The 26,572-nt window shown below is 28.5% G+C and overlaps 1 protein-coding gene across 4 annotated transcripts in view; it reads right to left on the reverse strand.

Moving 5' to 3' along the window:
- Positions 1–26,572, reverse strand: part of LOC109803759 (toll/interleukin-1 receptor-like protein) — a 52,455-nt gene that overhangs the window by 18,885 nt on the left and 6,998 nt on the right. The window contains exon 4 of one of the 4 annotated variants that reach the window (XM_083070390.1): positions 9,124–15,227. The exons of 2 other annotated variants lie outside the window; for them this stretch is intronic. In XM_083070390.1, the coding sequence (XP_082926516.1) occupies positions 15,176–15,227 (52 nt within the window). In that variant the 3' untranslated portion in view covers positions 9,124–15,175. Of the gene's footprint in view, positions 1–9,123; positions 15,228–17,807; positions 26,020–26,572 lie in introns of those variants that run through there. One more of the 4 variants, XM_083070392.1, reaches the window with a different exon arrangement.

The following is a 26,572-nucleotide window of genomic DNA, read 5'->3' on the forward strand; positions in this document are numbered from 1 at the left end:
ACATTTATACTAAATGAACATGAACATGGATTTTCATCACATTCGCATTCACTGTCTTCATCACTTGAAGTGTCTGTATTATCTATATATTCTACACTACTATTATCTTCTTCCTCACTTTCTGATTCATAAAGTAAAAGTTTTGCAATTTGCTCTTTTAATTCTTCAAACATATTTAAATTATTTATTTTTTCTTTAACTCTACAATCTTATTTCATATGCCCATATCTTCCACACTTGAAATAAACTATTCCTTTATTTTTATTAAGAAAGGTTTGTTTTTTATTAAAATTTTTCTTATTATTATTATTATTATTAGTAGTAAATTTTCTTTTCTTAAAAGGCAGGGTATTTTTTCTAAAAGATTGATTTCTTTTAAAAGGTCTTCTAATATTCTTTTTATATTTTCTTGATGGAGGTGTTATGCCTTCGTACCCATATTGAGCACAAAAATTTCCCAATTCTCTTATTTCACTTTCTTTTTGTTTTTTAATTTGTTTTTCTAGTTTCATATTATTACAGATTTCTAAAGCAGTAGTTTTTATTATCGCAATTATTCTTCCATAGGTTAATTCTTGTAAGTTTTCATCATATGTTTGGCTTAATTTTTCTCTAATTTTTGTAGCAAAAACTGGGGACAATCCTGCAATAAATTTTTCTTTCCAAAAGTTTTCTTTACAGTCTGCGCTAGTCATTACCATCATTATAAAATTGTCTACGTACCATCTGAAATCTCCTAAAGTTGGACATCTTAGATTATGTAAGAGGGTATTTGTCTTATTATCAAAGATATTTGAATCTCCCATAAAACTTTGAATTATAGATATTATTAAGGTTTCTACCATTAATGGGATGGTTATTCCTTCTTCTACTTTTACTATATTTAGAATATAATTTCTTTGTTCTTGGGTAAGATAATTATCCCACCATCCTTTTAATGATCCGGTAAATCTAGCTATTAAAAGTTTTACGGTTTGAGCCTCACTATGTTTTGCTCTGTAAGCTGAGGCAGCCATTGACATTTCATGAGTTTTTCTTAATATTTGATGTTCTGTTAAACCATCTATATTCCATTCCGTTATTCCTTCACCATTAAAGGCAGAAGGACTTTCTAAATTCCATTCTTCAAATTGTATGTCTGGAAGGGTAGGTCTTCTGTAATAATTTCTAGTTATAGGCATATTATTTGTATTTGGACTTTGATTAAATTTTCTTTGTATTTTATATATATTATCTTCTAAATCTTCTAAATTTATTTTTCCTATTTCTTCTTCAAGAATTTTTAATATATTAATGTTTTTTATATTTAATTTTTCTAATTTTTTATTAATTTCTGTTAAAAGATTATCAGTATTATTTCCTAATTTAAATTCTTTATATTCTTCATCAGTAAATCTAGTAGGAGTTATTAATGATCTTTCCAAAGGTTTTATTCCTAAAGGATTTTCATTTTTGCTTTCAGATTTATCTTCATAGATTTTTATTGCTACTTGGTGTAATAATTGATTTGTATAATTTAACTGACTGTGAACATTTTGTATATCTAAAACTGCTAGATTTTCTTCTAAATTTCTTCTTTCTCCCATTTTGAAAGGTGAGGCTATTACTTCTTTATTTTCTATATTTGGAAAGCTTACTTCTTCTAAAGGAGGTATTTCTCCTATTTTTTTCTCCTGACTTAGTCTTCCCTATTTTATTAGCATTTTTTAAAACATTTATTGTTAAAGTTTTAAGGCAATTTTCTTCAAACCATTTAAAATAAGGAGTATTTTCTTGAATTTCTTCTAAATGATTATAATATTTTTCTCTAAAATTTTTTAATTCTTCTTGTGTAAAAGTATCAAAAAAACCATTTTCTTTTTTCTTTATTTTCTTCTGCTAAAAATTCTTGTTTCAATAATTCTTTATTTATTTCGTATTTTTTAATTACATTTATGGAATGGTCTATATTTTCTTCTCCTGCTAATTCAGTATTTGATGGCGAATTATGAGTTTTAGGTTCTTCCCAATCATATTCTGGTGTGGGTACTGTATGATCTGGTCTAATTCCTTTTAAATTCATAGTTTTATGATATGCAAAACTAGGACTATCTAAGGAACTTCGTTCTGTATGAAAATTTTGAGGAGATGCTCTTGAGCTTTCCCCTATTCTTAAAGAATTTATTCTTCTTAATGGGGTAAAAAAAACTTCTACTCTTCCTGATTTATATTCAATTATTTCTTCTATTTCTACTGGGTCTGGAGGGTCTGGTTTTAAAATATCTTCTATTCTCCATTTTAATCCAGTGGTTATTTCGTTATGCTTTAAAGTTTTAGGAACTACCACACTTATTTTTTCAGGGTTTATCAATAGCATAGTAGTTTCATCTTTAGGGGACATTAATAAAGCCTTAGGAGCTAAATGGGTTTTCATGACTTTATAATATATTCTATACACTACTGCTACTGGATATGAATTTTTATTCCATTTGTTTTCAAGTATTTTAACATCCAATATTACATTATTATCAGTATTATGAAAACTCTTAAGAGCTACTGAATAATTTGGATAATTATTAATATATACTGGTCCTTGATGTAAGTTTGTTTCGAACATGGCTAAAATTTGATTTTCAAGTTCAGTTGGCCTATTATCTCTTAAAGCTATAAACATAGGCGTGTCCATGCCTAATTTGAATAAGGGTTTTATTGCTATTTGTATTGATCCTATATGCATGTATTTATAGTTTTTTATATGTTCGGCTATTAATGCTTTAGTTATTAATGGAATTTGTTCATGACTTGTTTTAAGTTCAATTTCTTTGTCTACTGTTTTTATTATGTATTCAGTTGTAAACTTATCTGTCAATTCTTTTTCATAAATATTTGAAATTTTTAGTTTTGGGAGGGTCCACTTATTCAACTGGTTTTCTATTTCTGGAATTATTAATTCGTGTTGCATTAACTGATTCATATTATTTTTTTCATCATTTTTCATATCTTCTTCAAACTTTTCTTTTCCTTTAAATATTTTTATTAACCTTTCCATTCTATCACACAAGTAGCTCTCACACGGGAACACCTACGGGTTTTACTGCCTTTCTTCAGGACTTACTACCACTCACCAGCTTACCAACGCTAAGACTACCCACAATGAACTAGGCAAGGTTGAGCTAATAAATTTATTTTTAGGAAAATTTAAGTTTGTAGATGATATTCCATTTGATATGAAGAATAAAATATGAGTCAATCATTCCATAGAATTAATATTCTCAAAACTTATACTTCCCAGTAATGGTGGCAGAGCCTCCAAGTTAGGTTCATATAAATCCTTTAAATATTAATACTATATTACACAAAATTTTTGATCTTCGGCTCTGATACCATTTGGTACCAGATATCCATATATATATACACTATATTAACACTATATTAACTTTACAACATGAATTAATAATCCCAGAAATAGAAAACCAGTTAAATAGGTGGACCCTTCCAAAATTGAAAATCTCTAGTATATATGAAAAAGAATGGACTTCAAAATTTACCTATGAATATGTTATAAAAACAGTAGATAAAGAAATTGATCTTAAAACAAGTCATGAACAAATCCCTTTAATAACTAAAGCCTTAATAGCTGAACATATTAAAAATTATAAATATATGCATATAGGTTCTATTCAAATTGCTATTAAACCTTTGTTTAGGTTAGGCATGGATACTCCTATATTCGTAGCTTTAAGAGATAATAGGCCTACTGAACTTGAAAATCAGATATTGGCTATGTTTGAAACAAATTTGCATAATGGACCAGCATATATTAATAATTATCCAAATTATTCAATAGCACTTAAAAGTTTTCACCATACCGATAATAATTTAATATTAGATGTCAAAATACAAGAAAATAAGGAAGTAGTAGCATCACCCTTTAAAATGATAGGAAGAAGAAATCTAGATGAAAATCCCACAGTATTAGATATACAGAATATTCATAGTCAAATAAATTATACTAATCAATTAATACATCAAGTAGCTTTAAAAGTTTATGAAGAAAAACTAGAAAGTGCGGATAAAAATCCTTTAGGAATAAAACCCTTAGAAAGATCTTTAATTACTCCCACTAGATTTACAGATAAAGAATATAAAGAATTTAAATTAGGAAATAACACAGACAATTTATTGTCAGAAATAAATAAAAAATTAGAAAAATTAAATATAAAAAATATCAATATACTAGATATCCCTCAAGAAGAAATAGGTAATTTAGATATAGAAGATTTAGAAGATAATATACTGAAAATACAAAGAAAATTTACCGAAACACAAGCTACTCATAATATGCCGACCACTAGAAATTATTATCAAAGGCCAACCCTTCCAGATATACAATTCGAAGAATGGAATTTAGAAAGTCCTTCCTCCTTTAATGGTGAAGGAATCTCTGAATGGAATATAGATGGGATGACAGAACATCAAATCTTAAGAAAAACACATGAAATGTCCATGGCCGCTTCAGCATATAGAGCAAAACATAGTGAACAACAAACTGTTAAATTGTTAATAGCTGGATTTACAGGAGCACTAAAAGGATGGTGGGATAATTATCTCTCTTCTGATCAAAGAAATTATATTTTAACCGTAGTAAAATCTGAAGATGGAACTCCCTTAATGGTAGAAACCTTAATAATAACTATAATTCAAAGCTTTATGGGAGATTCAACTGTATTTGATACAAAAACGAATATTCTTCTACATAATCTAAGGTGTCCCACTTTAGGAGACTTTAGATGGTACGTAGATAACTTCATAATAATGGTTATGACTAGGGAAGATTGTAAAGAAAAATTTTGGAAAGAAAAATTTATTGCAGGATTGCCCCCAGTCTTTGCCACAAAAGTTAGAGAAAAATTAAATACCTTATATCCTGAAAATTTGTCTGAATTAACTTATGGACGAATAATAGCTGTAATAAAAAATACTGCTTTAGAAATTTGTAATAATATGAAATTAGAAAAACAAATGAAAAGGCAGAAAGAAAGTGGAATAAAAGAGTTAGGAAACTTCTGTGCTCAATATGGGTACGAAGGGTTAGTACCACCCTCTAGGAAAATTAAAAAGAAGTTTAGAAAACCTTTTAAAAGACGAAACAATTTTGTAAAGAAAAATAATTCACCCTTTAGGAAGAAAAAATTTTCAAATAATAATAATAATAATAATAATAATAAAAATTTTACTAAAAAACCAAATTTTTCTAATAAAAATAAAGGAATAGTTTGTTTTAAATGTGGAAGATATGGTCATATGAAAAAAGATTGTAGAGTTAAAGAAAAAATAAATAACCTAAATATGACAAATGAATTAAAAGAACAAATTGAGAAAATACTTTTATATGAATCTGAAAGTGAAGAGGAAACAAGTGAGGAAGAATATTTAGAGAATATAGAAACTTCTAGTGAAGAAGAGAGTGAATGCGAATGTGAGGAAAATCCTTGTTCTTGTGCATTTAATATCAATGTAATAAATGCTGAAATCAAAATAGCTTTAGAAATGGTAGATAAAATAACCAACGAAGAAGATAAAATAGAATATTTAAATAAATTAAAAGACTTAATTTTAGAAGAAAATCGTGACGAATCTACCTCCAAACCTAAGTTTGAAGGATATGATTTTGCACAAATAGTAAAGAAAGCCTCTCTAAAAGAAATACCTGTAACTATTAATGACTTACAAAAAGAAATAAAAGATTTAAAAACTGAAATAATTAATATTAAAACTCAAATGATTGAAATAACTCAAGAAAATTATTAACAAAAAGAACAGATAAAAGAAATTCTTGAAAAATTAAATACTCAACCTTCTATAATCGAAAATCAACCTTCGATAAGTCAAATTAAAATTAGTCAACAAAAGTGGCATATTAAAATAAGTTTAAAAATAGGGAAAAATTTTCATAAAGATTTTATAGCTCTAGTTGACTCTGGAGCAGATTTAAATTGTTTACGAGAAGGTATGATACCTACTCAATATTATGAAAAAACTGTTCAAAAGGTAAGAGCAGCAAATTCGAATAAACTAAAAGTTAAATATAAGCTATCTAATGCTCATATTTGTAATAAAGGAAAATGTTTTAAAAATACTTTCATACTAACTCCAGATATTAATGAAGAAATGATTTTAGGAACTCCGTTCCTTACTCAAATATATCCTTTTGAAGTTTCTCAAGAAGGGATAAAATTTAAAGACCTTCTATTTGAATTCATAAAACCTGTTAAAAATAAAAATATTAACAATTTAAAAGACTTAAATGAAGAAAACTTTTTAACAAGAATAGAAGCTAAAACTAAACAAATTAATCTGTTAAAAACTGAGGTAAAATATAAACAAATAGAAGAAAAATTAAAAAATCCTAAAATCAAAAAAAAATTTGAAAATATCGAAAAAGAAATAGTAAAAGAAATTTGCTCTGAAACTCCTAATGCTTTTTGGGAACGACATTATTTCGAAGTTGAATTACCATATGAAGATGATTTTTCTGAAAAAGACATTCCTACCAAAGCCAAACCTGTACAATTAAATAAAGAAACTCTTGAATATTGTAGAAAAGAAATTCAACAATTTTTAGATAAAAAATTAATAAGACCTAGTAAATCTCCTTGGAGTTGCGCAGCATTTTATGTCCAAAATGCTTCGGAAATAGAAAGAGGAGAACCAAGAATGGTCATAAATTATAAACCTTTGAATAAATCATTAAAATGGATAAGATATCCTTTACCTAATAAATCAGAATTAATAAATAGAATTTATAATGCAACAATATTTTCAAAATTTGATATGAAAAGTGGATATTATCAAATAAAAGTAAAAGAATCAGAAAAGTATAAAACTGCATTTGTAGTTCCTTTTGGTCAATACGAGTGGAATGTAATGCCCATGGGACTTAAAAATGCTCCATCAGAATTCCAAAATATAATGAATACTATCATAAATCCTTATTCAAAATTTGCATTAGTCTATATAGACGATGTGTTAATTTTTTCAGAATCTATTGAACAACATATGAAACATTTAAGAATATTTAAGAATTTAATCAAGAAAAATGGAATGGTAATATCTCAAAAGAAAATAAAATTGGCTCAAACAAAAATAAGATTTTTGGGTCATGATATATATCAAGGAACAATAACTCCTATTAAAAGAAGTATTGAATTTTCTAAAAAATTTCCCAATGAAATAAAAGATAAGACTCAATTACAAAGATTTTTGGGATGTGTAAATTATGTAGCAGATTTTATCCCTAATATAAGAATTCTTTGTAAACCCCTTTATAATAGGTTAAGAAAAAATCCAAAACCTTGGACCCCCGAATTAACAAGAATAGTTCAAGAAGTAAAAGCCCAAGTGAAAACCTTACCTTGTCTAGGAATACCACACCCTGAAGCCCAACTAATAGTAGAAACAGATGCTTCGGACCAAGGGTATGGAGGAATATTAAAACAAAAAATAGATAACCACCCTGAACAAATAATAAAATATCATTCGGGTATATGGAACCCAGCCCAATCCAAATATAGTACTATTAAAAAAGAAATTTTGAGCATTGTTTTATGCATGAATAAATTTCAGCATGATTTAATAAATAAAAAATTTCTTTTACGAATAGATTGTAAATCTGCAAAAGAAGTTTTAGAAAAAGATGTTAAAAACCTGGTTTCTAAACAAATTTTTGCCAGATGGCAAAGTTTAATATCTTGTTTTGATTTTGAAATTGAATTTATAAAAGGAAAGAATAATTCTATACCAGACTTTTTAACAAGAGAATTTTTGCAGGGCTCAGTTTATGTCGAACCCCATAAAGAAAATGGGCTCTCAGCCCAATCCTCCTGAAAAATCTGGGCCATCTAGCCTTTCGCTAGATGACTTCTCCCCCTCATATTTAAACCAGACTAGAAAACTCCCACATACTCTGAAGACCCCTCTTGAAAACAAATTTACTGTATTAGCCCATACACCAAAAACCCCTGAAAAGGCCACTTCCTCTACCACCAAAAATATTCCTAAAGAATTTCATATTTTAGAAAATTGTGAACATGTGGTTACTCTTGAAGATCACTGGACTGAAGAAGATCCATGGAAGATTATGCAAAGTCTAGCTCCTCCTAAATGGAGTTGGATCCCAAAAAATGAAAATTTAAAGAAAAATAAAAAGTTTTATCAATTTATTTTAATAGATACAGGTTCTGTTGAAATAACTCCTGTATCAGATACCCGAGATCCTTCTATAGTAAATTATTCAAAATTAAGAATTATCAAGGTTCTCTCTTACCTTGATTGGAAGACCCATCCCTTCACAGAAAAACCTTTTCCAGACCTTTCGATCCTCCTTCATATTCATATTTTGATTATCAAAAGGCCTGGTCATATATTCTCCTTGAAAATAACCCAAAACATTCTTGGTACATTTCCTTTAAAAATGAATTACCTAGTTCAATTCCCAATTGGTTTGTAGATTGGTTCTTTAAAATCAGCCCAGTCCAATCTATCATACCTGAAAATGTTTTGACTATATACCGAAAATATAAAGTTCTTACCCCAAATGAATTACCCCATCTCAGATTAATAAAATTCTGTTCAGCCATGGGAATTAGTTGGCTTATGGCCCATCTTCTTGAAATTCATCAACACAAAGAAGAGACCTACCCGAAAACTATTTGTAGAAAAACAAAAGTTTTTTGGTGGAAAAAATTTGAAGTGAAATATGTTGAAGATCGTTTTCAAAAATGGAAAACAATGGGCCTTCAAACATCAGCATACAAGGTCCAGTCCAAATTGAAAATAGGAGAATCTCTAACATCTGAAAATTTAGAGAAAATTTCCTCATCCAAAGAAGAAAAGTCGCTTTTAAAGAAAAAACTGATGGAAGCCTTATCTTCCTTGGGTTCAGACTCTGAAGACGAAGAAGAAGTTGAAGATTGTTATGCCATCCAAATGGCTCAGAAGCCCGAAGAAGATGAAGAAATTGATTTTCTTAATTTATAGCAATCATCTGAAAAGATTGTTTTAATTAAGAAAAATTCTGAAGAACATCTTGAAAAACAAAATATGCAAAATAAGAAGAAATTGGATGAACAAGTGCAACGTATCTTGGAAAAATTGAAGATAAAATCAGATGAAGATCAGTACTGGAATACTATTGAAGAATAGTTTAGTGCATCTGAGTAAGAAGTCGTGGGTCCCTTTCTCCCACGTCGCCCAAAAGATGCTTTCTTTAGTTTGTCGTTTGTGTCGACAGCCGAAAGTAAAGGCTTGCCAGTTGTAATTTCTTTTTCTTAGATTGCAACACGTGTATGTATAGGATGTGTTGCTTTAAGTAGTGAGGCTCTTTTCTTATCTATAAAAGAGTATTCATTCGGAGTAAGAGGACACAGCTCGCCTGAGCCTTAAATCTCTATCTCCCCTTGAGTCTCCTTCATAGTTAAGACGCCCAGCCTTGAAATGAGTCTGTAAAAATTTGTAAGTTTAATAATTATGCTTAAATATTTTATTGATGGTTTTGCACATGTACATCTGTATGATAATTATAATCTCTTTGAATCTTTTGTAATTATCGAATTTTATTTTTATGAAATTTCATTTTTAATTCCTGTTTATATATATAATCAAGAAATTAATAGTGACGAAGAATATAATAACTTTATTAGCATATTTCTTCTTTCAAGTAGTAACTTTGAATATTTAGAAGATTTTTTAAATTTATTCTTATAATTATTCTTATCTTCTTCTCTCCTCCTCTCCTTCCGCATAAAAATGAGCGCTGATACCTAAGTTGGTATCAGAGCCAAAAACCTGAAAAATTTTGGCTAATATAGTGTTAATATTTAAAGTTCTTATATTGACCTAACTTGGAGGCTCAGCCACCATTACTGGGAAGTATAAGTTCTGAGAATATTAATTCTGTTGAATAATTGAAACATATTTGTTTTCTGCATCATTTGAATATCATCTTTTGACTTTGAAATTTCCCCAGAATAATTTTATTATCCCAACTTTGCCTAGTTCATTGTGGGTAGTGGAAAAGTTGGTAAGCCGAAGAGTGGTAGTAAGACCTAGTGAGAGGCAGTAAAACCCGAGGTGTTCCCGTTAGACTACTTGTGTGATAGGATGGAAAGGGTAATAAAAATATTCAAAGGAAAAGATAAGTTAGAAGAAGATATGAAAAATGATGAAGAGAATAATATGAATCAGTTATTACAACATTAATTAATAATCCCAGAAATAGAAAACCAGTTAAATAGGTGGACCCTTCCAAAATTGAAAATCTCTAGTATATATGAAAAAGAATGGACTTCAAAATTTACCTCTGAATATGTTATAAAAACAGTAGATAAAGAAATTGATCTTAAAACAAGTCATGAACAAATCCTGAAAAAATAAGTGCAATAATACCAAAAACCTTAAAACATAATGAAATAACAACTGGACTAAAATGGAGGTTAGAAGAAATATTAAAACCAGAACCCCCAGAACCAGTAGAAGTAGAAGAGATCGTAGAATATAAATCAGGAACTGTTGAAGTTTCTTTTGCCCCTTTAAGAAGAATAAATTCTTTAAGAATAGGAGAAAGCTCTATGGCATCTCCTAATACTTTTCATACTGCTAGAAGATCATTAGATAGATCAAGCTTAATATATCATAAAAACATGAATTTAAAAGGAATTAGACCAAACCATACGGTCCCAACCCCAGAATATACTTGGGAAGAAACAAAAACTCATAACTCTCCATCACAAACTGAACTTGCTGAAGAAGAAAATATAGATTCTACTATAAATGTTATTAATAAATTCGAAATAAATAAAAATTTATTAAAACAAGAATTTTTAGCCGAAGAAAATAAAGAAAAAAGAAAATGGTTTTTTGAAACATTTACCCAAGAAGAATTAAAAACCCTTAGAGAACAATACTATGAACATCTAGAAGAAATTCAAGAAAATATTCCATATTTCTTATGGTTTGAAGAAAACTGTTTTAAAAATTTAACTGTTAATGTTCTAAAAAATGCTACTAAAATATGGAAAACTAAATCAGGAGAAAAAATAAGTGAAATACCCCCTTTAGAAGAAGTTAAATTTCCAAATATAGAAAATAAGGAAGTAGTAGCATCACCCTTTAAAATGATAGGAAGAAGAAATCTAGATGAAAATCCCACAGTATTAGATATACAGAATATTCATAGTCAAATAAATTATACTAATCAATTAATACATCAAGTAGCTTTAAAAGTTTATGAAGAAAAACTAGAAAGTGCGGATAAAAATCCTTTAGGAATAAAACCCTTAGAAAGATCTTTAATTACTCCCACTAGATTTACAGATAAAGAATATAAAGAATTTAAATTAGGAAATAACACAGACAATTTATTGTCAGAAATAAATAAAAAATTAGAAAAATTAAATATAAAAAATATCAATATACTAGATATCCCTCAAGAAGAAATAGGTAATTTAGATATAGAAGATTTAGAAGATAATATACTGAAAATACAAAGAAAATTTACCGAAACACAAGCTACTCATAATATGCCGACCACTAGAAATTATTATCAAAGGCCAACCCTTCCAGATATACAATTCGAAGAATGGAATTTAGAAAGTCCTTCCTCCTTTAATGGTGAAGGAATCTCTGAATGGAATATAGATGGGATGACAGAACATCAAATCTTAAGAAAAACACATGAAATGTCCATGGCCGCTTCAGCATATAGAGCAAAACATAGTGAACAACAAACTGTTAAATTGTTAATAGCTGGATTTACAGGAGCACTAAAAGGATGGTGGGATAATTATCTCTCTTCTGATCAAAGAAATTATATTTTAACCGTAGTAAAATCTGAAGATGGAACTCCCTTAATGGTAGAAACCTTAATAATAACTATAATTCAAAGCTTTATGGGAGATTCAACTGTATTTGATACAAAAACGAATATTCTTCTACATAATCTAAGGTGTCCCACTTTAGGAGACTTTAGATGGTACGTAGATAACTTCATAATAATGGTTATGACTAGGGAAGATTGTAAAGAAAAATTTTGGAAAGAAAAATTTATTGCAGGATTGCCCCCAGTCTTTGCCACAAAAGTTAGAGAAAAATTAAATACCTTATATCCTGAAAATTTGTCTGAATTAACTTATGGACGAATAATAGCTGTAATAAAAAATACTGCTTTAGAAATTTGTAAAAATATGAAATTAGAAAAACAAATGAAAAGGCAGAAAGAAAGTGGAATAAAAGAGTTAGGAAACTTCTGTGCTCAATATGGGTACGAAGGGTTAGTACCACCCTCTAGGAAAATTAAAAAGAAGTTTAGAAAACCTTTTAAAAGACGAAACAATTTTGTAAAGAAAAATAATTCACCCTTTAGGAAGAAAAAATTTTCAAATAATAATAATAATAATAATAATAATAAAAATTTTACTAAAAAACCAAATTTTTCTAATAAAAATAAAGGAATAGTTTGTTTTAAATGTGGAAGATATGGTCATATGAAAAAAGATTGTAGAGTTAAAGAAAAAATAAATAACCTAAATATGACAAATGAATTAAAAGAACAAATTGAGAAAATACTTTTATATGAATCTGAAAGTGAAGAGGAAACAAGTGAGGAAGAATATTTAGAGAATATAGAAACTTCTAGTGAAGAAGAGAGTGAATGCGAATGTGAGGAAAATCCTTGTTCTTGTGCATTTAATATCAATGTAATAAATGCTGAAATCAAAATAGCTTTAGAAATGGTAGATAAAATAACCAACGAAGAAGATAAAATAGAATATTTAAATAAATTAAAAGACTTAATTTTAGAAGAAAATCGTGACGAATCTACCTCCAAACCTAAGTTGGTATCAGAGCCAAAAACCTGAAAAATTTTGGCTAATATAGTGTTAATATTTAAAGTTCTTATATTGACCTAACTTGGAGGCTCAGCCACCATTACTGGGAAGTATAAGTTCTGAGAATATTAATTCTGTTGAATAATTGAAACATATTTGTTTTCTGCATCATTTGAATATCATCTTTTGACTTTGAAATTTCCCCAGAATAATTTTATTATCCCAACTTTGCCTAGTTCATTGTGGGTAGTGGAAACGTTGGTAAGCCGAAGAGTGGTAGTAAGACCTAGTGAGAGGCAGTAAAACCCGAGGTGTTCCCGTTAGACTACTTGTGTGATAGGATGGAAAGGGTAATAAAAATATTCAAAGGAAAAGATAAGTTAGAAGAAGATATGAAAAATGATGAAGAGAATAATATGAATCAGTTATTACAACATGAATTAATAATCCCAGAAATAGAAAACCAGTTAAATAGGTGGACCCTTCCAAAATTGAAAATCTCTAGTATATATGAAAAAGAATGGACTTCAAAATTTACCTCTGAATATGTTATAAAAACAGTAGATAAAGAAATTGATCTTAAAACAAGTCATGAACAAATCCCTTTAATAACTAAAGCCTTAATAGCTGAACATATTAAAAATTATAAATATATGCATATAGGTTCTATTCAAATTGCTATTAAACCTTTGTTTAGGTTAGGCATGGATACTCCTATATTCGTAGCTTTAAGAGATAATAGGCCTACTGAACTTGAAAATCAGATATTGGCTATGTTTGAAACAAATTTGCATAATGGACCAGCATATATTAATAATTATCCAAATTATTCAATAGCACTTAAAAGTTTTCACCATACCGATAATAATTTAATATTAGATGTCAAAATACAAGAAAATAAATGGAATGAAAATTCATACCCTATAGCAATACTTTATAGAATATATTATAAAGTAATGAAAACTCAGTTGGCTCCTAAAGCCTTATTAATGAATCCGAAGAATGAAACTACCATGTTATTAGTAAATCCTGAAAAAATAAGTGCAGTAATACCAAAAACCTTAAAACATAATGAAATAACAACTGGACTAAAATGGAGGTTAGAAGAAATATTAAAACCAGAACCCCCAGAACCAGTAGAAGTAGAAGAGATCGTAGAATATAAATCAGGAACTGTTAAAGTTTCTTTTGCCCCTTTAAGAAGAATAAATTCTTTAAGAATAGGAGAAAGCTCTATGGCATCTCCTAATACTTTTCATACTGCTAGAAGATCATTAGATAGATCAAGCTTAATATATCATAAAAACATGAATTTAAAAGGAATTAGACCAAACCATACGGTCCCAACCCCAGAATATACTTGGGAAGAAACAAAAACTCATAACTCTCCATCACAAACTGAACTTGCTGAAGAAGAAAATATAGATTCTACTATAAATGTTATTAATAAATTCGAAATAAATAAAAATTTATTAAAACAAGAATTTTTAGCCGAAGAAAATAAAGAAAAAAGAAAATGGTTTTTTGAAACATTTACCCAAGAAGAATTAAAAACCCTTAGAGAACAATACTATGAACATCTAGAAGAAATTCAAGAAAATTATCAACAAAAAGAACAGATAAAAGAAATTCTTGAAAAATTAAATACTCAACCTTCTATAATCGAAAATCAACCTTCGATAAGTCAAATTAAAATTAGTCAACAAAAGTGGCATATTAAAATAAGTTTAAAAATAGGGAAAAATTTTCATAAAGATTTTATAGCTCTAGTTGACTCTGGAGCAGATTTAAATTGTTTACGAGAAGGTATGATACCTACTCAATATTATGAAAAAACTGTTCAAAAGGTAAGAGCAGCAAATTCGAATAAACTAAAAGTTAAATATAAGCTATCTAATGCTCATATTTGTAATAAAGGAAAATGTTTTAAAAATACTTTCATACTAACTCCAGATATTAATGAAGAAATGATTTTAGGAACTCCGTTCCTTACTCAAATATATCCTTTTGAAGTTTCTCAAGAAGGGATAAAATTTAAAGACCTTCTATTTGAATTCATAAAACCTGTTAAAAATAAAAATATTAACAATTTAAAAGACTTAAATGAAGAAAACTTTTTAACAAGAATAGAAGCTAAAACTAAACAAATTAATCTGTTAAAAACTGAGGTAAAATATAAACAAATAGAAGAAAAATTAAAAAATCCTAAAATCAAAAAAGAATTTGAAAATATCGAAAAAGAAATAGTAAAAGAAATTTGCTCTGAAACTCCTAATGCTTTTTGGGAACGACATTATTTCGAAGTTGAATTACCATATGAAGATGATTTTTCTGAAAAAGACATTCCTACCAAAGCCAAACCTGTACAATTAAATAAAGAAACTCTTGAATATTGTAGAAAAGAAATTCAACAATTTTTAGATAAAAAATTAATAAGACCTAGTAAATCTCCTTGGAGTTGCGCAGCATTTTATGTCCAAAATGCTTCGGAAATAGAAAGAGGAGAACCAAGAATGGTCATAAATTATAAACCTTTGAATAAAGCATTAAAATGGATAAGATATCCTTTACCTAATAAATCAGAATTAATAAATAGAATTTATAATGCAACAATATTTTCAAAATTTGATATGAAAAGTGGATATTATCAAATAAAAGTAAAAGAATCAGAAAAGTATAAAACTGCATTTGTAGTTCCTTTTGGTCAATACGAGTGGAATGTAATGCCCATGGGACTTAAAAATGCTCCATCAGAATTCCAAAATATAATGAATACTATCATAAATCCTTATTCAAAATTTGCATTAGTCTATATAGACGATGTGTTAATTTTTTCAGAATCTATTGAACAACATATGAAACATTTAAGAATATTTAAGAATTTAATCAAGAAAAATGGAATGGTAATATCTCAAAAGAAAATAAAATTGGCTCAAACAAAAATAAGATTTTTGGGTCATGATATATATCAAGGAACAATAACTCCTATTAAAAGAAGTATTGAATTTTCTAAAAAATTTCCCAATGAAATAAAAGATAAGACTCAATTACAAAGATTTTTGGGATGTGTAAATTATGTAGCAGATTTTATCCCTAATATAAGAATTCTTTGTAAACCCCTTTATAATAGGTTAAGAAAAAATCCAAAACCTTGGACCCCCGAATTAACAAGAATAGTTCAAGAAGTAAAAGCCCAAGTGAAAACCTTACCTTGTCTAGGAATACCACACCCTGAAGCCCAACTAATAGTAGAAACAGATGCTTCGGACCAAGGGTATGGAGGAATATTAAAACAAAAAATAGATAACCACCCTGAACAAATAATAAAATATCATTCGGGTATATGGAACCCAGCCCAATCCAAATATAGTACTATTAAAAAAGAAATTTTGAGCATTGTTTTATGCATGAATAAATTTCAGCATGATTTAATAAATAAAAAATTTCTTTTACGAATAGATTGTAAATCTGCAAAAGAAGTTTTAGAAAAAGATGTTAAAAACCTGGTTTCTAAACAAATTTTTGCCAGATGGCAAAGTTTAATATCTTGTTTTGATTTTGAAATTGAATTTATAAAAGGAAAGAATAATTCTATACCAGACTTTTTAACAAGAGAATTTTTGCAGGGCTCAGTTTATGTCGAACCCCATAAAGAAAATGGGCTCTCAGCCCAATCCTCCTGAAAAATCTGGGCCATCTAGCCTTTCGCTAGATGACTTCTCCCCCTCATATTTAAACTAGACTAGAAAACTCCCACATACTCTGAAGACCCCTCTTGAAAACAAATTTACTGTATTAGCCCATACACCAAAAACCCCTGAAAAGGCCACTTCCTCTACCACCAAAAATATTCCTAAAGAATTTCATATTTTAGAAAATTGTGAACATGTGGTTACTCTTGAAGATCACTGGACTGAAGAAGATCCATGGAAGATTATGCAAAGTCTAGCTCCTCCTAAATGGAGTTGGATCCCAAAAAATGAAAATTTAAAGAAAAATAAAAAGTTTTATCAATTTATTTTAATAGATACAGGTTCTGTTGAAATAACTCCTGTATCAGATACCCGAGATCCTTCTATAGTAAATTATTCAAAATTAAGAATTATCAAGGTTCTCTCTTACCTTGATTGGAAGACCCATCCCTTCACAGAAAAAACCTTTTCCAGACCTTTCGATCCTCCTTCATATTCATATTTTGATTATCAAAAGGCCTGGTCATATATTCTCCTTGAAAATAACCCAAAACATTCTTGGTACATTTCCTTTAAAAATGAATTACCTAGTTCAATTCCCAATTGGTTTGTAGATTGGTTCTTTAAAATCAGCCCAGTCCAATCTATCATACCTGAAAATGTTTTGACTATATACCGAAAATATAAAGTTCTTACCCCAAATGAATTACCCCATCTCAGATTAATAAAATTCTGTTCAGCCATGGGAATTAGTTGGCTTATGGCCCATCTTCTTGAAATTCATCAACACAAAGAAGAGACCTACCCGAAAACTATTTGTAGAAAAACAAAAGTTTTTTGGTGGAAAAAATTTGAAGTGAAATATGTTGAAGATCGTTTTCAAAAATGGAAAACAATGGGCCTTCAAACATCAGCATACAAGGTCCAGTCCAAATTGAAAATAGGAGAATCTCTAACATCTGAAAATTTAGAGAAAATTTCCTCATCCAAAGAAGAAAAGTCGCTTTTAAAGAAAAAACTGATGGAAGCCTTATCTTCCTTGGGTTCAGACTCTGAAGACGAAGAAGAAGTTGAAGATTGTTATGCCATCCAAATGGCTCAGAAGCCCGAAGAAGATGAAGAAATTGATTTTCTTAATTTATAGCAATCATCTGAAAAGATTGTTTTAATTAAGAAAAATTCTGAAGAACATCTTGAAAAACAAAATATGCAAAATAAGAAGAAATTGGATGAACAAGTGCAACGTATCTTGGAAAAATTGAAGATAAAATCAGATGAAGATCAGTACTGGAATACTATTGAAGAATAGTTTAGTGCATCTGAGTAAGAAGTCGTGGGTCCCTTTCTCCCACGTCGCCCAAGATGCTTTCTTTAGTTTGTCGTTTGTGTCGGCAGCCGAAAGTAAAGGCTTGCCAGTTGTAATTTCTTTTTCTTAGATTGCAACACGTGTATGTATAGGATGTGTTGCTTTAAGTAGTGAGGCTCTTTTCTTATCTATAAAAGAGTATTCATTCGGAGTAAGAGGACACAGCTCGCCTGAGCCTTAAATCTCTATCTCCCCTTGAGTCTCCTTCATAGTTAAGACGCCCAGCCTTGAAATGAGTCTGTAAAAATTTGTAAGTTTAATAATTATGCTTAAATATTTTATTGATGGTTTTGCACATGTACATCTGTATGATAATTATAATCTCTTTGAATCTTTTGTAATTATCGAATTTTATTTTTATGAAATTTCATTTTTAATTCCTGTTTATATATATAATCAAGAAATTAATAGTGACGAAGAATATAATAACTTTATTAGCATATTTCTTCTTTCAAGTAGTAACTTTGAATATTTAGAAGATTTTTTAAATTTATTCTTATAATTATTCTTATCTTCTTCTCTCCTCCTCTCCTTCCGCATAAAAATGAGCGTTGATACCTAAGTTGGTATCAGAGCCAAAAACCTGAAAAATTTTGGCTAATATAGTGTTAATATTTAAAGTTCTTATATTGACCTAACTTGGAGGCTCAGCCACCATTACTGGGAAGTATAAGTTCTGAGAATATTAATTCTGTTGAATAATTGAAACATATTTGTTTTCTGCATCATTTGAATATCATCTTTTGACTTTGAAATTTCCCCAGAATAATTTTATTATCCCAACTTTGCCTAGTTCATTGTGGGTAGTGGAAACGTTGGTAAGCCGAAGAGTGGTAGTAAGACCTAGTGAGAGGCAGTAAAACCCGAGGTGTTCCCGTTAGACTACTTGTGTGATAGGATGGAAAGGGTAATAAAAATATTCAAAGGAAAAGATAAGTTAGAAGAAGATATGAAAAATGATGAAGAGAATAATATGAATCAGTTATTACAACATGAATTAATAATCCCAGAAATAGAAAACCAGTTAAATAGGTGGACCCTTCCAAAATTGAAAATCTCTAGTATATATGAAAAAGAATGGACTTCAAAATTTACCTCTGAATATGTTATAAAAATAGTAGATAAAGAAATTGATCTTAAAACAAGTCATGAACAAATCCTGAAAAAATAAGTGCAATAATACCAAAAACCTTAAAACATAATGAAATAACAACTGGACTAAAATGGAGGTTAGAAGAAATATTAAAACCAGAACCCCCAGAACCAGTAGAAGTAGAAGAGATCGTAGAATATAAATCAGGAACTGTTGAAGTTTCTTTTGCCCCTTTAAGAAGAATAAATTCTTTAAGAATAGGAGAAAGCTCTATGGCATCTCCTAATACTTTTCATACTGCTAGAAGATCATTAGATAGATCAAGCTTAATATATCATAAAAACATGAATTTAAAAGGAATTAGACCAAACCATACGGTCCCAACCCCAGAATATACTTGGGAAGAAACAAAAACTCATAACTCTCCATCACAAACTGAACTTGCTGAAGAAGAAAATATAGATTCTACTATAAATGTTATTAATAAATTCGAAATAAATAAAAATTTATTAAAACAAGAATTTTTAGCCGAAGAAAATAAAGAAAAAAGAAAATGGTTTTTTGAAACATTTACCCAAGAAGAATTAAAAACCCTTAGAGAACAATACTATGAACATCTAGAAGAAATTCAAGAAAATATTCCATATTTCTTATGGTTTGAAGAAAACTGTTTTAAAAATTTAACTGTTAATGTTCTAAAAAATGCTACTAAAATATGGAAAACTAAATCAGGAGAAAAAATAAGTGAAATACCCCCTTTAGAAGAAGTTAAATTTCCAAATATAGAAAATAAGGAAGTAGTAGCATCACCCTTTAAAATGATAGGAAGAAGAAATCTAGATGAAAATCCCACATTATTAGATATACAGAATATTCATAGTCAAATAAATTATACTAATCAATTAATACATCAAGTAGCTTTAAAAGTTTATGAAGAAAAACTAGAAAGTGCGGATAAAAATCTTTTAGGAATAAAACCCTTAGAAAGATCTTTAATTACTCCCACTAGATTTACAGATAAAGAATATAAAGAATTTAAATTAGGAAATAACACAGACAATTTATTGTCAGAAATAAATAAAAAATTAGAAAAATTAAATATAAAAAATATCAATATACTAGATATCCCTCAAGAAGAAATAGGTAATTTAGATATAGAAGATTTAGAAGATAATATACTGAAAATACAAAGAAAATTTACCGAAACACAAGCTACTCATAATATGCCGACCACTAGAAATTATTATCAAAGGCCAACCCTTCCAGATATACAATTCGAAGAATGGAATTTAGAAAGTCCTTCCTCCTTTAATGGTGAAGGAATCTCTGAATGGAATATAGATGGGATGACAGAACATCAAATCTTAAGAAAAACACATGAAATGTCCATGGCCGCTTCAGCATATAGAGCAAAACATAGTGAACAACAAACTGTTAAATTGTTAATAGCTGGATTTACAGGAGCACTAAAAGGATGGTGGGATAATTATCTCTCTTCTGATCAAAGAAATTATATTTTAACCGTAGTAAAATCTGAAGATGGAACTCCCTTAATGGTAGAAACCTTAATAATAACTATAATTCAAAGCTTTATGGGAGATTCAACTGTATTTGATACAAAAACGAATATTCTTCTACATAATCTAAGGTGTCCCACTTTAGGAGACTTTAGATGGTACGTAGATAACTTCATAATAATGGTTATGACTAGGGAAGATTGTAAAGAAAAATTTTGGAAAGAAAAATTTATTGCAGGATTGCCCCCAGTCTTTGCCACAAAAGTTAGAGAAAAATTAAATACCTTATATCCTGAAAATTTGTCTGAATTAACTTATGGACGAATAATAGCTGTAATAAAAAATACTGCTTTAGAAATTTGTAATAATATGAAATTAGAAAAACAAATGAAAAGGCAGAAAGAAAGTGGAATAAAAGAGTTAGGAAACTTCTGTGCTCAATATGGGTACGAAGGGTTAGTACCACCCTCTAGGAAAATTAAAAAGAAGTTTAGAAAACCTTTTAAAAGACGAAACAATTTTGTAAAGAAAAATAATTCACCCTTTAGGAAGAAAAAATTTTCAAATAATAATAATAATAATAATAATAATAATAATAAAAATTTTACTAAAAAACCAAATTTTTCTAATAAAAATAAAGGAATAGTTTGTTTTAAATGTGGAAGATATGGTCATATGAAAAAAGATTGTAGAGTTAAAGAAAAAATAAATAACCTAAATATGACAAATGAATTAAAAGAACAAATTGAGAAAATACTTTTATATGAATCTGAAAGTGAAGAGGAAACATGTGAGGAAGAATATTTAGAGAATATAGAAACTTCTAGTGAAGAAGAGAGTGAATGCGAATGTGAGGAAAATCCTTGTTCTTGTGCATTTAATATCAATGTAATAAATGCTGAAATCAAAATAGCTTTAGAAATGGTAGATAAAATAACCAACGAAGAAGATAAAATAGAATATTTAAATAAATTAAAAGACTTAATTTTAGAAGAAAATCGTGACGAATCTACCTCCAAACCTAAGTTTGAAGGATATGATTTTGCACAAATAGTAAAGAAAGCCTCTCTAAAAGAAATACTTGTAACTATTAATGACTTACAAAAAGAAATAAAAGATTTAAAAACTGAAATAATTAATATTAAAACTCAAATGATTGAAATAACTCAAGAAAATTATCAACAAAAAGAACAGATAAAAGAAATTCTTGAAAAATTAAATACTCAACCTTCTATAATCGAAAATCAACCTTCGATAAGTCAAATTAAAATTAGTCAACAAAAGTGGCATATTAAAATAAGTTTAAAAATAGGGAAAAATTTTCATAAAGATTTTATAGCTCTAGTTGACTCTGGAGCAGATTTAAATTGTTTACGAGAAGGTATGATACCTACTCAATATTATGAAAAAACTGTTCAAAAGGTAAGAGCAGCAAATTCGAATAAACTAAAAGTTAAATATAAGCTATCTAATGCTCATATTTGTAATAAAGGAAAATGTTTTAAAAATACTTTCATACTAACTCCAGATATTAATGAAGAAATGATTTTAGGAACTCCGTTCCTTACTCAAATATATCCTTTTGAAGTTTCTCAAAAAGGGATAAAATTTAAAGACCTTCTATTTGAATTCATAAAACCTGTTAAAAATAAAAATATTAACAATTTAAAAGACTTAAATGAAGAAAACTTTTTAACAAGAATAGAAGCTAAAACTAAACAAATTAATCTGTTAAAAACTGAGGTAAAATATAAACAAATAGAAGAAAAATTAAAAAATCCTAAAATCAAAAAAGAATTTGAAAATATCGAAAAAGAAATAGTAAAAGAAATTTGCTCTGATACCAACTTAGGTATCAGCGCTCATTTTTATGCGGAAGGAGAGGAGGAGAGAAGAAGATAAGAATAATTATAAGAATAAATTTAAAAAATCTTCTAAATATTCAAAGTTACTACTTGAAAGAAGAAATATGCTAATAAAGTTATTATATTCTTCGTCACTATTAATTTCTTGATTAGAAAAATTTGGTTTTTTAGTAAAATTTTTATTATTATTATTATTATTATTATTATTTGAAAATTTTTTCTTCCTAAAGGGTGAATTATTTTTCTTTACAAAATTGTTTCGTCTTTTAAAAGGTTTTCTAAACTTCTTTTTAATTTTCCTAGAGGGTGGTACTAACCCTTCGTACCCATATTGAGCACAGAAGTTTCCTAACTCTTTTATTCCACTTTCTTTCTGCCTTTTCATTTGTTTTTCTAATTTCATATTATTACAAATTTCTAAAGCAGTATTTTTTATTACAGCTATTATTCGTCCATAAGTTAATTCAGACAAATTTTCAGGATATAAGGTATTTAATTTTTCTCTAACTTTTGTGGCAAAGACTGGGGGCAATCCTGCAATAAATTTTTCTTTCCAAAATTTTTCTTTACAATCTTCCCTAGTCATAACCATTATTATGAAGTTATCTACGTACCATCTAAAGTCTCCTAAAGTGGGACACCTTAGATTATGTAGAAGAATATTCGTTTTTGTATCAAATACAGTTGAATCTCCCATAAAGCTTTGAATTATAGTTATTATTAAGGTTTCTACCATTAAGGGAGTTCCATCTTCAGATTTTACTACGGTTAAAATATAATTTCTTTGATCAGAAGAGAGATAATTATCCCACCATCCTTTTAGTGCTCCTGTAAATCCAGCTATTAACAATTTAACAGTTTGTTGTTCACTATGTTTTGCTCTATATGCTGAAGCGGCCATGGACATTTCATGTGTTTTTCTTAAGATTTGATGTTCTGTCATCCCATCTATATTCCATTCAGAGATTCCTTCACCATTAAAGGAGGAAGGACTTTCTAAATTCCATTCTTCGAATTGTATATCTGGAAGGGTTGGCCTTTGATAATAATTTCTAGTGGTCGGCATATTATGAGTAGCTTGTGTTTCGGTAAATTTTCTTTGTATTTTCAGTATATTATCTTCTAAATCTTCTATATCTAAATTACCTATTTCTTCTTGAGGGATATCTAGTATATTGATATTTTTTATATTTAATTTTTCTAATTTTTTATTTATTTCTGACAATAAATTGTCTGTGTTATTTCCTAATTTAAATTCTTTATATTCTTTATCTGTAAATCTAGTGGGAGTAATTAAAGATCTTTCTAAGGGTTTTATTCCTAAAGGATTTTTATCCGCACTTTCTAGTTTTTCTTCATAAACTTTTAAAGCTACTTGATGTATTAATTGATTAGTATAATTTATTTGACTATGAATATTCTGTATATCTAATACTGTGGGATTTTCATCTAGATTTCTTCTTCCTATCATTTTAAAGGGTGATGCTACTACTTCCTTATTTTCTATATTTGGAAATTTAACTTCTTCTAAAGGGGGTATTTCACTTATTTTTTCTCCTGATTTAGTTTTCCATATTTTAGTAGCATTTTTTAGAACATTAACAGTTAAATTTTTAAAACAGTTTTCTTCAAACCATAAGAAATATGGAATATTTTCTTGAATTTCTTCTAGATGTTCATAGTATTGTTCTCTAAGGGTTTTTAATTCTTCTTGGGTAAATGTTTCAAAAAACCATTTTCTTTTTTCTTTATTTTCTTCGGCTAAAAATTCTTGTTTTAATAAATTTTTATTTATTTCAAATTTATTAATAACATTTATAGTAGAATCTATATTTTCTTCTTCAGCAAGTTCAGTTTGTGATGGAGAGTTATGAGTTTTTGTTTTTTCCCAAGTATATTCTGGGGTTGGGACCGCATGGTTTGGTCTAATTCCTTTTAAATTCATGTTTTTATGATATATTAAGCTTGATCTATCTAATGATCTTCTAGCAGTATGAAAAGTATTAGGAGATGCCATAGAGCTTTCTCCTATTCTTAAAGAATTTATTCTTCTTAAAGGGGCAAAAGAAACTTCAACAGTTCCTGATTTATATTCTACGATCTCTTCTACTTCTACTGGTTCTGGGGGTTCTGGTTTTAATATTTCTTCTAACCTCCATTTTAGTCCAGTTGTTATTTCATTATGTTTTAAGGTTTTTGGTATTACTGCACTTATTTTTTCAGGATTTACTAATAACATGGTAGTTTCATTCTTCGGATTCATTAATAAGGCTTTAGGAGCCAACTGAGTTTTCATTACTTTATAATATATTCTATAAAGTATTGCTATAGGGTATGAATTTTCATTCCATTTATTTTCTTGTATTTTGACATCTAATATTAAATTATTATCGGTATGGTGAAAACTTTTAAGTGCTATTGAATAATTTGGATAATTATTAATATATGCTGGTCCATTATGCAAATTTGTTTCAAACATAGCCAATATCTGATTTTCAAGTTCAGTAGGCCTATTATCTCTTAAAGCTACGAATATAGGAGTATCCATGCCTAACCTAAACAAAGGTTTAATAGCAATTTGAATAGAACCTATATGCATATATTTATAATTTTTAATATGTTCAGCTATTAAGGCTTTAGTTATTAAAGGGATTTGTTCATGACTTGTTTTAAGATCAATTTCTTTATCTACTGTTTTTATAACATATTCAGAGGTAAATTTTGAAGTCCATTCTTTTTCATATATACTAGAGATTTTCAATTTTGGAAGGGTCCACCTATTTAACTGGTTTTCTATTTCTGGGATTATTAATTCATGTTGTAATAACTGATTCATATTATTCTCTTCATCATTTTTCATATCTTCTTCTAACTTATCTTTTCCTTTGAATATTTTTATTACCCTTTCCATCCTATCACACAAGTAGTCTAACGGGAACACCTCGGGTTTTACTGCCTCTCACTAGGTCTTACTACCACTCTTCGGCTTACCAACGTTTCCACTACCCACAATGAACTAGGCAAAGTTGGGATAATAAAATTATTCTGGGGAAATTTCAAAGTCAAAAGATGATATTCAAATGATGCAGAAAACAAATATGTTTCAATTATTCAACAGAATTAATATTCTCAGAACTTATACTTCCCAGTAATGGTGGCTGAGCCTCCAAGTTAAGTCAATATAAGAACTTTAAATATTAACACTATATTAACCAAAATTTTTCAGGTTTTTGGCTCTGATACCAACTTAGGTTTGGAGGTAGATTCGTCACGATTTTCTTCTAAAATTAAGTCTTTTAATTTATTTAAATATTCTATTTTATGGTTTTGCACATGTACATCTGTATGATAATTATAATATCTTTGAATCTTTTGTAATTATCGAATTTTATTTTTATGAAATTTCATTTTTAATTCCTGTTTATATATATAATCAAGAAATTAATAGTGACGAAGAATATAATAACTTTATTAGCATATTTCTTCTTTCAAGTAGTAACTTTGAATATTTAGAAGATTTTTTAAATTTATTCTTATAATTATTCTTATCTTCTTCTCTCCTCCTCTCCTTCCGCATAAAAATGAGCGTTGATACCTAAGTTGGTATCAGAGCCAAAAACCTGAAAAATTTTGGCTAATATAGTGTTAATATTTAAAGTTCTTATATTGACCTAACTTGGAGGCTCAGCCACCATTACTGGGAAGTATAAGTTCTGAGAATATTAATTCTGTTGAATAATTGAAACATATTTGTTTTCTGCATCATTTGAATATCATCTTTTGACTTTGAAATTTCCCCAGAATAATTTTATTATCCCAACTTTGCCTAGTTCATTGTGGGTAGTGGAAACGTTGGTAAGCCGAAGAGTGGTAGTAAGACCTAGTGAGAGGCAGTAAAACCCGAGGTGTTCCCGTTAGACTACTTGTGTGATAGGATGGAAAGGGTAATAAAAATATTCAAAGGAAAAGATAAGTTAGAAGAAGATATGAAAAATGATGAAGAGAATAATATGAATCAGTTATTACAACATGAATTAATAATCCCAGAAATAGAAAACCAGTTAAATAGGTGGACCCTTCCAAAATTGAAAATCTCTAGTATATATGAAAAAGAATGGACTTCAAAATTTACCTCTGAATATGTTATAAAAACAGTAGATAAAGAAATTGATC

This window comes from Cajanus cajan, chromosome 3 (assembly GCF_000230855.2).
Source record: "Cajanus cajan strain Asha chromosome 3, NIPB_CcT2T_4, whole genome shotgun sequence".
Taxonomy (NCBI): Eukaryota; Viridiplantae; Streptophyta; class Magnoliopsida; order Fabales; family Fabaceae; genus Cajanus; species Cajanus cajan.